This window comes from Ictalurus furcatus, chromosome 15, assembly GCF_023375685.1.
Source record: "Ictalurus furcatus strain D&B chromosome 15, Billie_1.0, whole genome shotgun sequence".
NCBI classification, from domain to species: domain Eukaryota; kingdom Metazoa; phylum Chordata; class Actinopteri; order Siluriformes; family Ictaluridae; genus Ictalurus; species Ictalurus furcatus.
In genome coordinates this window covers 19,143,424-19,157,079 of record NC_071269.1, presented here as the reverse complement: position 1 = coordinate 19,157,079, position 13,656 = coordinate 19,143,424, and the positions used below count along the sequence as shown (strand labels likewise).

At 39.5% G+C, this 13,656-nt stretch overlaps 1 protein-coding gene across 2 annotated transcripts in view; it reads right to left on the bottom strand.

Annotated features, from left to right (window-relative positions):
- Positions 1–247: 247 nt before the first annotated feature.
- ccdc187 (coiled-coil domain containing 187) overlaps positions 248–13,656 on the bottom strand; it is a 32,704-nt gene continuing 19,295 nt past the window's right edge. The window contains exons 6-12 of one of the 2 annotated variants that reach the window (XM_053644240.1): positions 8,076–8,154; positions 5,137–5,246; positions 3,441–3,518; positions 3,231–3,365; positions 1,477–1,571; positions 1,306–1,394; positions 248–1,217 (exon numbers count right to left, since the gene is read on the bottom strand). In XM_053644240.1, the coding sequence (XP_053500215.1) occupies positions 1,063–1,217; positions 1,306–1,394; positions 1,477–1,571; positions 3,231–3,365; positions 3,441–3,518; positions 5,137–5,246; positions 8,076–8,154 (741 nt within the window). In that variant the 3' untranslated portion in view covers positions 248–1,062. Of the gene's footprint in view, positions 1,218–1,305; positions 1,395–1,476; positions 1,572–3,230; positions 3,366–3,440; positions 3,519–5,136; positions 5,247–5,839; positions 6,596–8,075; positions 8,155–13,656 lie in introns of those variants that run through there. The other variant, XM_053644239.1, reaches the window with a different exon arrangement.

Here is a 13,656-nt window from a genome sequence, read left to right as displayed (position 1 = left end):
GATTTGAATGCTTTCCACCTTAATGTACACTGGATGAATGGTCACTGGGAGAAAACTTCACATTTTCTTTAGAAACTGAGCAAATGAAGTAAGCATTTACCTAATTGCCATGTAAATTAGATTCACGAGCAGTAAATGGGAAATTCCAGTCAATGCTATTTAAAGCGAACTTAAAGCGAACGAAGGCCTTCACTAGTTCACTGTAAAATAAAACTTGAACACTTTGCATAAAAAAAAAAACCCAGCACCAATTCTTTACAGTTTTAATATATCAGACTCAATAACTTAATGTAGAGGTCCATGATTCACCAAACAGCTCCAGACAGTAACATTACTGAAAAACAGTACTCCCATCATTTCTAAACTGAAACTGTTTTTGAAGATGGTTTTAGATTGGATTTTGTGACAGGAGCACAATGAAAGGGCAACCTTGTCAAACATTAGTGTATATACTACAAATAGCAGTTCTGTAAACAGAAGAGGAAAACAAAAAAGGTACAATAAGCTGCATATTTTACATTTTGAAAAACAAAGCTGCATTTACAGTGTAGATAAAGACACACATGAAGCATGGGGGAACTGATAACACTGGGTAACAGTGTTAATAACAGGGTCGGATAAAAAAAAAAAACAAGCTATTTCAGTTGCACTAAGAATACGTGTAATGTGAATTCAGAAAAATAGTTAGTTTTAACTGAAAAACAGACATGATTTCACAGAAAACCCTAGGGCTCATCTCAGTCCCTCATCAAGCTGAACAATGTGCTAAAAATGAAAACATGTCTGACACAAAAGCAGACCGAGTTATTACCAATTCCCCAGAGGCAAAATATAAATATTTTTATGTCCCATATGAGTCACTGGGGCCTGCATGCCACCATAATGGCAGCATTATGTTAAGAATAAACCGACCCCAAACCTTCCAAGGAAAGCAAAGTTTGGGGTTAAAAAATCCATTAAATCACTGTGATATACCCCTGACGTTTTCTGTTGCTGCAGTGTACAACTGTCCGTGTTAATGTGTTCAGTAATAACACAACTAACAGCACAATGTCACTGACATCACTGCTGCTTACAGTTTTCTTTTGATTTAGAGTTTTCCTTTTTCTCTTTGGACTTTGTGCGTCCTGGTTTGTCATTTTGCCGCTTAGTGGGTGCCACGAATGCAGGCTCCTCGCATGAACCTGCCTGTGGTGTAGCTTGGATGGGGCAAGTGCCTGGAAAACACAGTTTGAAATGTTTACTATAAACCCTTCCATGCAACATAGTAATGACAAGAACATGTAAGAACAACAAAAGTGTTACCAGAAATACTCTGTCCTGCTTGCACTTTCTCTTCCCTTTGAAAAGTTGGATCCAATTCTTCAGCAATATTCCTCAAGGGATGCTGCTGCCTACGCAGACAAAAGCAGTTTGTTTAGTTCGTTATCATTAACGGATAATGCAGTTGGGAATGACAGGACAATAGTGACTTACGCTGCCAAACTGACTGGACTTGAGGGTTGGTGTTCAGGAGAGCAGTCATCAACAGGAGACAAAAGCCCTTCCGAGTTCAGTCTCTCCCTCGGCGTCTGGCAATAAGACAATATTAAACTTCCTCAGTTTTCAGTTAATCCTTAAAAAGTTGCTAAGCAACTTGTAGGCTTTTTGCTTTCCACTGTCTCACTTTCTTAATTCAGGAACTATTTACTGCAGAAACGACAGTTCAGTGAAGCTGAGATAAAACCCATGTCCCTGAATGACAAACTATTTCATTTTCATGACAGTAGACCAAAGTTAGGCCTGTCCAAAATACCTGTTAAAAGCTGACTGGTTGTTGATATTTGCCATGTTTATCGAATCATACTCATCCTGATCATAATCATACTCATCACATTGTTCCTTATTACAAATTATAAATGTCTCCCGATTCCATATGACTGCACTACATAGAGTAGATTAGAATAGTTTCTACAACCGAGATAGAGAACTGTATGTACAGTCAGGCATTATTTTGGATTCCTGATAACTTCATCATGTCACTCTGACAAAATACAGTATATTCATGTTGGCCCTGAGAGGCATTTTTGGCTGATAAGCATCATTTGGCAATGAGAATACAAACCAACTAGAGACCAATTAAATGACATACATTTCCATCTTAAATCAAATGCATGTTTAAAACATTAATCCACGTAAAATATCATTTACCCTCAGTATACTCATGATTTCCTTAGAGGTGTCAATTAGCTGGAAAGCAACATGAATAACACAGACTAAAGGCATTCAGACAGACTATTTGTGCATGCAGAAGATCACTATGCACACAGTTGCTTAGCAAACTGCATTGTGTCTGAGATTAATCAGTTTGATTTGACGCCACACAGTATTTTATCTTAGATGTTCTTCCTGTGTGGGTTTCTTCCGCATTATTTGGTTTCCTCAAACCTCCCAAAAACATGCTGGTACATAGATTGGCTACTGTTGCCTCTAAGTGTAAATTAATGTAAGAATGTTTGTTCAAAATATATGTGTGTGTGTGTGTGTGTGTTTGTGTGTGTGTGTGTAGTGGCCTGTAATGAACTGATAACGTATTGCTGATTTGTCTGCAATACGTTATCAGTTGCAGATATCACAGATATCACCCAGGCCAGCACCAAGTATTTAACTGACATTGGTCTATTTTCACTTTGGTGAATGGTTCCCTACATTACCCAAAATGCTACTTTACTAGCAGCTGTCAGTGGCACCAGATGGATTTATCCCTCAAAATAAGTGTATTAGTTATTAATAAGATACTTTTGCTTTGCTGCCACCAGGTATTTTGGACCTCTTAAGGACCAGGATTAAGGACCTCCAAAGGATGGGGTGCTAGAAAAGGGAAAACATAGATTACAGGGGACTCAAGAACCACAACTGGGAACCACTGGATTATTTTAAGTAAAGGGAGATGACTAAATCTCCTGCAGTGAGTTACAAGTCTTCACTTCCCATTCTCACATTTAATGGCAGTAAACACAAAACGTTACTACAGTTACAGGTTATTAATGGTGTAGTATATTACGTAATAACCTTTTCGATACGGATGGGGGTGGGAACTATGCTATTAATATAACGTATATAAAAAAAAACCACCACGTTAGCATACGACTTTATGAAATTATATAAATTTTATTTACAGAAGTTTATACTGAACTTTGCGATCCCTAGCTGCAGTAAATGTTATAAACAGTGTAGGAGGACAGCGTTACCTCTCCATCACAGACCTCGCTGTTGTCATACACATGGCTCATTTCTCTGTACCCTCGCTCAGAGCCATAGTCGTCCAGCTCTTGAGACCGCAGCTGAGTCTTTATCTCTTGCTTCTGCATGAAGCGTGCAATCTCCTGTAATGAACCAGTTATAATTAGCAATGACTCTCAAATTCTCTAGCAAGATACATGTATCTTGGACTTGCCTACCTCATCCTGAGCAACCTGCGCTACTGTGAAGTCTCCTTTTGGGTAAGGCCTCTCTAAAGATGAGGCAGATGCAAGATCCTGAGGATAAAACAGTTTTTTGCAAAACTATGATAAAAATGATGAAATGTTCATGAAAAGAATACTGAACAGTATAAACTGTGTCAACACATTATATGAAATGAGGAGGCGTGTTAGATAGACCCAATACTTTCCAGTGAAGTGAAGTTCAGTTGAAAATGAGCAAAGGTTAATTGAGGTGTATAATGCCCTGGTTATTTACAGATAAATATTAAGGTAATTAAATAAACTAAAATTATTCAATAATGTTAAACTAAACCATTGTAAGCCAAGTAAGTGAATTATTATTGGGCTATGTGAATTTTGAATGAAAAACCCCATGCTAGTAGTGTATACAAATACATATTTGCCTATGGTCATTACACTGTTTTCAACTACTCGTTATTTTAATCCATGAAAATGTCAAAAATCTTTAAAGGTGGAGTGGTACAGCGGGCAGTGTTGGTGTCTCACAGCTCCAGGGTCTTGCACGTTCTCCCTGTGTGGGTTTCCTCTGGGTTCCTCCAACCTCCCAAAAACATGTGGGTAGGTGGAATGGCAACTCTAAGTTAAGTTTAAGTTTTCATCAACATTATCACATTGGTGAGTGGTTTCCTGTGTTACCCACAATCCCATTCGACTACTTGCAGATACTGGCACCAGTGGGATTTAGCCCTTGCTTCATATCTAACTAAAGTGAGCAATGCAGCAGCGCTTTAGTCCTTTAATCTGTCCAGCGGTCTCACCTCATCTGTACGCTCTGCTCAAACAGATCAGTTTCCAAAGCTTAAACTTTCATACGTATACCACTGTCCTCCATCAAAGCCATCATGCTCGTCATCTTGTGATCTCCAACTAGCTAAGCCGAGCCTCTGTCAAAACTCAGCACAACTCTGCGTCATATAGCTGCCAAAATCCACCTGTCCGTCTTCACTACTTCTATCATCGATTTCTCATTAATCTGATGCTGATCATCACTTGAAGACGATGGCTGAGAACAGAAGCACTTGTTCCGTTGTTTTTAGAAGCCAACAGCAAAACCGTACTGTTAACCCTTATTGTTTGAAATCTGATTTTTGTTCTCCTCTTCAATGCCATTGTAACCGTGCTAGAACCGTGCTTGTGCGACATCAGCATAAGAAACAAATATACCACCAACCAAAAAAAATCTGCACCAGAAATATTAGGCGCAGGTATTTCAATAAAAACATATTTCATGTGTTTTAGGGTGGAGGTTTCCTTTAAGTCTACAGAATATTAACAATTCAATTTAATTTCTATAGCGCTTTTAACAATGGACATTGTCACAAAGCAGCTTTACAGAAATATATAAATTCAGGATATACAGTGTGGAAAATAAGTATTGGACACGTCAACTTTTTTTTTTTTTCAGTAAATATATTTCCAATGAGGGGATTTACATGAAATTTTCACTAGACATCAGTATTAACTCAAAAAATCCAGGAACCAGACTCAAAGGGAACCCATCCTCATCTGATAGACAACCATCATAGTGAAAATGTTTATAGATTGACCTGTCTATAGAATAGCACTAGAGTAAACTGGGTCTAACAATGTCCTGGGTAAAACCACTGATTCGTGTAATATGGTGGATGCCAAAATGGGGAGATTTTCTTACCCCTCTGAGCAACTCTTCTTCCTCTGCCTGTAGCCTGTGGGCGAGTTCTTCATCCTGCAGGACCTGCCTGAGTACACCCAAATCCAGAGAGGGTCTGTTCACCCTCTGCCCTGTGTGGGATAGAGTTGAGTCATAGGCAGAACGAATGGGTGAAAGGTGTGACATTGAGGCCTAAAAGTTTTACAGCCCACCACCTGCAGCATGTCAGCTTCACACACACACACACACACACACACACACACACAAGGTACAAAGTGGGGGGATTCTGCATGATGTCATATCAATACCAAGAATGAGGTAGGAGGCATGTCTTTTTATTTTCTATCACAGGTCCAATCATGTCCTTAAACCAAAGATCACACAAAGTCCCCTCTTACAAGTAAACATAAGAGGATATAGCCAATTATCAAGGCTTGAACGAAAACAAAACAAAATGAAAAGTCTAAAGTAGGGAACATAGAGAGAGATACAACCGTACAAAGTGGAATGTGTAACAAAACGAAAGTCGACGTCCAAAGCAAACGAGAGCATAAAGCAAAATAGCCACCTATAAATTATAAGGCAAATTAGTCAAACATCAAAGTCAAGGAATCCCCAAAACATGTAGGGGCCAAAGGGACTGGGCAGATCTTGGAGATGATTAAGAGAAACGAACAGGTAAAGAGAGAGCATCGCAGACCTCAGGCGGGACTAACTTGGTTACCTGCTCCAGAAGAGCGCCCTCTGCAAGACGCACTATGGCTGCGCTGGGGGTGCCTTGGCGCTCGAGTCTCCTGCCTTCTTCTCTCCCTTTCCCTGTCCACCTCCTCTTCTTCAGTACTCGACCTGTCCTCCTGATTACCCTGCCATCCCTCACTCCTTACACGTCTCCTGTTACGTTCTCCACTGTACCGTCTGCTTTTTCTCCCCTCCTGCCTCATATCCTCCCTGAGAGAGTGTGCTCTTGGCCTGTGCTCTGCTCGAACCCTGCAGTGGCCTCCTTCCCAGCTTCCTCTCTCTCTGAGCCTGCCACGATCTTCCTCTTCCTCCCTTATCTCCTGTGACAAGGAGTTCCTACCTCCGTTAGCCTCATGTCTGTAAGTTCTGTTTACTTCACCAAATGATGCTCTGTCTACCTGAATACCTCGATAGGGTCTCACAGTACAACTCCTTAGTCCCCTATTTTCACCACGATTTTCCTCAAATGCTCTATGACCATCAGTGTGAAAGTCATGGCGTGTCTGGTCATCCTGAAAGCGGACACGTCTTTGTCCGTCCCCTGATTTACAGTCAGTACTGCTGTAATGTCTCACCAGCCTGCTCTCTGATCTCATGCTTACGCCGTCCTTGTAGTTGGAATGTCTAGATCTTTCCATTCGGCCCACTTGGTCTCCCTGCCACATTCTGCTGTTTCCCTCTCTCATACTGCTGGACCGACATAGTCTTGTCCCCTGCTCGCGGCCCCGCTCCGATGCCTGCTGGTGCCGGCTCAGGATTCTTTCCAGTTTATAGACGGGTTCAAAGAGTTCTTCAGAACTGTAACTGAGATAGCCCTGCTCACTCAGGTCATTTTTGATGAGCTGAACAACATTTCCCCATCCTCTCAGATGATGTCCGGTTGTGCTGCTCTGGCTGGCAAAGCTACTGCGGCTTTGTCCTGAACGTCTCCTGAGAGGCAGCTCACGCCTAGGCTGATGTCTCTGCTCGACATGGTCTGCGTGCTCCCTATTAAAAGGCCTCCTGCGTTCACAGTAGTCTGTCTCATAGTCTGAGGAGGAAGGAGAGGGAGAATGCTCCCGGCTTTGCCAGGCCAACTCTTCCTCTTCGCTGAAGAGGGGCCGAATAGGCTGAAGTGTGTTTGGCGAGCCGATGGTTCTGCCATTTTCTTTTGTTGAGCAAAACATGCAAACACAAAGTAGGACATTGAGGGTGGAGGTGGTTAGTGGTTAAAAACTACTTCACTGGGAAACAAAGCTTTAATTTGGGTGCTACCAAAAAAGCACAACTTGTCTTATGAAAGTTGGTAAATTTGGGCTGTGTTAAGGAAGAAAAATGCCAAGAGGTTAGCAGATTAAAGCTTGCAGAAGCTAAATTCATTGTCTTCAAAACGTGGTTACAAAACGTGGAATTATATATAATTATAATTATTTCTGTCAGTTTGACTAAGATATAACCACAATGTTTTGATCAATAAGGTCAAAACAGATACTTTTAATTCATTTAAAATTTTTATTACAAAAGGACATTTGTTTTCTAATAACATTATCTGCTCAAGTAAAAGTGTGCTACCTTTTCATGTGTCATCCTTTTAAGAATGATGAGAATGATGAACTTTTGAAATATATATGTATTTTGGTTTAATTCTTGAGTGGCATTTCAATTAGAGTATTATATTTCGAAGACCTCGAGATGCAGAAGTGTTCCAACCAATATGACTGAACCGAAAGTGAGCAACTGAAATGGTGTAAAACAGTCACGTTTCATTAAGAAACACTCATTCTTCGTCAGTCATGAATGACGACCACGTGTCTACCACTCGCTTGAATCACTATGCAGTTACAGTAAATGAGGCTTAAATAATTAGACTACCTCGTTCTGCGAATGGTAGGGCCCTTGAATTACCCTTTATCATCGTTTGCTCTGGTGGAGGACGTCTGATTGGAAGTGAGGCAGAAAGGACTGGAGGAGGGGTCACATGTAGGAGACTTTACAAAACTCCGGCACTGTGTGGGTTCGGTTCTTTCAGTATGAAGTACAGCATGAGTGTGTGTACACACATATCTCACGATCAGATAATTAAGACTGTATAAGAGCCACATCAAACTCATCATTGTCCATTATGTGATACAGGGAAGGCTACCATGGCCCACAGACCTTTCTGAATGGTGTCAACTGAAATGAATGACGGAGGCTTATCAACAGCAGCCAACACAGAGGAAATAAAAAGCCAGCAGTTATACCTCCACCATCTGTCCTTCGGCAACTGTATCTCTGTCTGACGTACAGCTCTTCCTCTTCCTGGATTCGTTTTGCTATTTCCTGTAAAGAAAAAAAAAAAGGGGTTGGGGCCAAATATTACGACTGAATTAAACTAACTCAGTGCATACTACAGTCAATCAAACTGATAAGATAGATGACCTACATAAGAATTATACAAGACGAATGTGTGTGGGTTTGTCCTCTGGTACTGAATCTAACTGTATATCATTATCCAGCAGTACAGCTCTTATGTAACAGTAAGACATTACCCACAGTATGTGTGACCTTAAATAGTCATCGTCTGTCTGACTGAGAAGCAGCCATGTGGTTTGCTACTGTAAAAAATCTACATGGCTCACCCACACGCACACCACATAAGAACAGCCTACGCACGAGACCGTGTAGTGCAGCGACGTCAGCAGTGGAATTTCCACACTTAAGCATGAACGGGTCGAAGCCTCTGCTAGCCTTGCACTTCAAGCCCACCATGAAGCTTTTACAAGCACACTGCTGTACTGAATAACAGGACATGTACCACCACAACGCAGGGTAGTATATATGGGGGAGTTGATGTGAGACACTTGGGTTAACGGTTAGGACTTCCCCTTAAATTTCCATCAAACTTTTACATTTGCAGTCTACATTTCTGCAAAAAACAAAATAACAAAACAGTTAATTCCCTGAAATGCAAATTAATTAGTTTTGTAATGAAGGTGCTATTATGTGCGTGTACACACACACACACACACACACACACACACACACACACACACACGCGCTAGATCTCAAGACATAAGTATAGGCCAAAACCTACAGAGAAGTTTTCCACAAAAGTTTCTAGTCAATAATAATTTTACACTATTTTGATAAGTCCTGTATTTGTAACAAAAGGCTGTTAAACCAGGTAACTTCATACATGGTCTTCGGTATATACAAGTACATACAGGACATCAGTACATATGGCAAGACATTACCTGTATGTACAGAAACGGTGTTACATACATTTTAAAAACTTCCATCTAAAGAGCAGAAGCATTTCAAACTCTGCTTTTCTAAGACTTTAAAACCACACGTTTTCCTTTACACATGCAACATTTACCATGTAGGAAATATCAGCTAAAATATACAACAAATATACATGTCCACAAGATGTCAGTGTAGTGTTTGGGAGAAACAGTTTAGAAGAGACTTTATTTAACTTTTAAGATCATGAATGGCAAAAAGTTGCCAAGAAATTCAAAAGCCCTAAAAAACAACAGGTGTTACTGACCCCAGTGGGATATTCAGGGGTTATAAATCAATTATTGTATTAGCCAACACAACTGAAACATCATAATGAAAGTAAAAAAAAACAAAAACAAACAAACAAACAAAAAACATTTTTGTGCCTGTATAAATACAATCCTTCCAGGATTTTTCAATCGCAGAAGTTAACGCAAAATCAAGCAAACTCCACAATATTCAGAGGAGCTTGAATTTTTCCCAAATATTTTCCACAGGTTTGGGCCAAGATGCGTTATGTGACATCATTTAGCCAAAGCTCGCTTCGATTCATGTGCGTCGGACATTGATACAGCTGAAAGGTCTCGTTTACCAACAAACATCACTGTGAAAGACTTTGTGCAATTGCAATTTTTCCAATTCAAATTGCTTTCCGCAAAAAAAGCACAAAAAAGTAATAAATAAATAAATAAACACATAAATACAGTCTGCAAATTGCATTGCAAAATTTTTTTAAAAAAAAGAAAAAAACGCTGCAGCAAATTCAAGAATTTTTGGCTGTAACAATCACACACACAAAAAAAAAATTCCTGAATGGACTGATTAAAGACACAATAACTCAGAAACCAGACTGAACCGGTTCGAAATTGAAGAAAGGTTGGTCACCTGCCAATTCCCACCCACCAGTCAACTCTCCTATAACATACCACAGATACCAATCTGGGAGGGTGAAGGCTAAAACATGCTTCCTCCAACAAACATGAAGCCAGCCAACCTATATATTGAATACACTGATAATGGGTAACTACGAACTCTTCCCTCTGGAAAAGGACGATTTATACCACACAGCTGCTGAATTCTTGCATCTGATTGGCCTGATTGGACTACGTTTCTATAACAACAGCTCTTACAATAGTGCTGGCTGTAATTCAAAACACATGTTTATATTACTTCTAATATGGTTTCATTTCTAGAATAACATCTAACAAGGATATAATTAAAAACTAACAAATAGTTGAAAAATGTATTTGTTTTACTTAAAGAAAAATGTGAAATCGTTGATATGGTGAAGCTTGCTGTAAGAAGACATTTACAGTATTTAACACACTATATGGATCCAGTGTGACTCTGACCATGATAATGAGTTTACTGAAGATGACTATGATTATTTCAAGTGTCAGCATTTTGCAACAGTCAGCGGTAAAGCTGTTTCTTTAAGTTTAACACTTTGGAAAACTTTTTTGTTTCACAACTATAACTGCTGTAACTATAAATTGATAAAACATATGGCGTATCATTTTGTAATAAAATAAAAATAAATTCTAACAATAAAAAAGGCTAGAACTGGAAAATTTGAGACATGCTTTTAGAGTAAAACAATAAGCTTTAGGGTGGTAACCGTGACTCGCTTCACATCGGGTTGAAAAACCCAACCCCTTTGCTGATTACTTTCCTGTAACAGTACACCCTGTTCTGTTTAACTCCTTACTTGGAGCTTAGTTTACAAATACCTTTGACTTAAGTATTCATGAAAGCCTACACGTTTTGAAATACACGATTCAGGTAAACTCCAAAAACTACCATTAGAGTTCCATTATATGTATTTTGGAAAGCTTTCCGTTCTTCTCTTAATACAGAGAAACTCTGTGGAAATCACATGTGCATTAAAATTTAATAGGTATATATTACATTCAAAAACACTGGAGTATTCCTTTAATACATGCAGGAGGTCTCTCAGTAAGAACTGTGAGGCATTGAAGTGGGCAGAAATGACTGAGCTACTGTTCTCTGAACAAGGCCAGGAAGCCTGGCGTGTTGTTCAGAGCACAGTCTGGGCTGACTCGACGGAAAACTGGAAGAGAAAAACCTGTGAGCTGTCCAAGCCTCTCGTTATACCGAGATCTACTGAAGGAGCTGTTTTCCTTTCAGGATGTGCCTATCCATCATTGTGCCTGTTAATACTGCATGGTAAACACAGACAGACTTGAAGCCTTTAATATCCATTGGAGCGTTATCCCACTGTGGCGAACAGGCACAGAGTCAAGAATCAAGGGATCTGACTCATAGCAGAACCATGTAAGCCAAGCCTACTGCCACAGAGAAGCATTTAAAGTTTTGTGTTTTAAACAATTAACCCAGCGGCATGTGCATTATATGCTGAAACAGCGATGTTCCCCTATGCTCATGACTCAACTTGCAAGGGCAGCAAGCACATGAGCAGCATGGTGTTTAGGTGACACATCCAGTTGGAACAGGAGCTTTAATTAACACAACACAGCAGGGTATAAATATCTATAATTAACACATCAGAATGACTCCCCACCATATGCTGGCCTATCAGGAACAATAATCCTCAATAAACCATCCTCAGTAAGAGGTCCAGTGAAGATTAGAAGCAACCAGCACAAAATTCTTTCAGCGAGCATGAACGCATTAGAGTTAAACACAGACTTCTTGCAATGGTGGATTTTCAAAATCGTACTAGTCAGTACAGAACAGAAATCAACAAGATCAAGATGAATACCTTAATTAAATCTGACATATAATTAAATCGTATTTCAAATATAAATCACAAAATCTCAGACATCTCTGTGATTCATTGCCAAAGCTGGTGATGACTCTGATGCAAATGGCGTTACTGTTTACTAACCATACTAATCCCATACAGCTTTGTCACCCAGGGCCATTTAAATTCCCCAACTGGTCTACACTCAAATCTCCACAGCTACAACCATAGACAGTTTCTGGCTTCGGAAGCTGTTATTTCCAGAGACACTTTTCAAGGCATCATGATTTAAAGAAGAAACATATTTGTCTTGGTAGTCCCCGGACTGGAGGGAATGAAAAGTCGTGGAATAATGAACACAAGCATAAAATGCGGCAAAGTATTCCTCAATGTTACAGAGAAAATGAACGCAAACACACTCATCCATGACAAAAATGAATCTAATCCCACTTGAAATAGATGAAAATGACAATATTACACCATTACTTTCAAATGGAGACTGAAGAAGGCAACTTTATCTTTTTTTTTTTTTTAAAAACCAGTAAACTAAGCCATGTTAGGGTTGTCACAATACCATAAACATATCTTGCGATACTATATCAGCTGAAGTATCACGAGACCACACAATACTGTGTTAATTCTTAATTCAAATCTACAAAATCAACCAAATTCACAGACATGCATAGATATAAATGAAAACAGACCAACCTCAATTTTCCTCTGAACACGTTATTAATGAGAATGAATAACTGGCTTTCGGGAAAAACTCAAGAAAAACCATGCAGTTGCCAAGCAACTAATTCAATGTGCCACATATTTCATCTATTGTTCCCTACAGCAATGAAATCATACAAATGGAAATTGTACTCAGAGTACTAAGAATGAGCACATCATGAGGAATAAATAACTGAATTTGGAAACGAACTCCAAAAAAAGATGTGTTGCTTTAGCAAAAATAGCATTAGCTGCCGCACATACATTACTTATGGTACTACCGTATTGACAATACTACCGTTTAGAAAATATAGTGGCATCGGCGGTATTTTGAAGCTTTAGTATCACGATAGTACTGTAGTACCAGTATACCGTGCAACCCTAAGTCATGCTCCCTTTAATGATCCAAAGTTAGTCAGATTTTGGCCCAGTAAACAATATGATGAATATGAATGCCACTTCATGCAAGGTTTTCAGCAGACACAACATTTTCATCGTCACATTCGTTAAACTGGCTCCTTTACACAACATGATCTTTGCAGGAGGATTATAGAGTAAATAAAACATTTCCACTTTATCCACATATTCCACTCTTAGAGTTGTAATACGTTATAGGCAGAAAAACCCTATTTTAGCCAAAACCCAACGTTTCCGTCTCCTTTCCTCTGCCTTTACAGTATATCAGGATTTAATTTCAGTAGTACTTGTTTGTCATTTAGGGGTAGTGTTTGTTGTCTCAGATGACCTTTATTTCAGTGCTGGGCGTGTATTTATTAATTATGGACCTTGTTTGGTCCTATTCATTTCAGCTTTGTGCACATTACATGACTTTTCATAATTTCTGACCTGGTCACACTTTAAGACTTGTCATCAGTTATTTGGTGGACATAGTGGTGTGTGTACGAAACGAGTGGTTTTAGACGATGCTCGCGAACAACACGGTATTTGAGCTTGAAAGCTTCCCGCAGAAGATCCCCAAATCTTGCTTTGTCATGAAACTAAACATGAGCACTATCTATCATGAGACTTTGTGGCTTTGTGTCAATTTTGCTTGGAATCGTGAAAAAAAGAGAAATAAGATAAAAACCCTGAGGAACTATTGGTTGGGGAGAAGCGGCAGT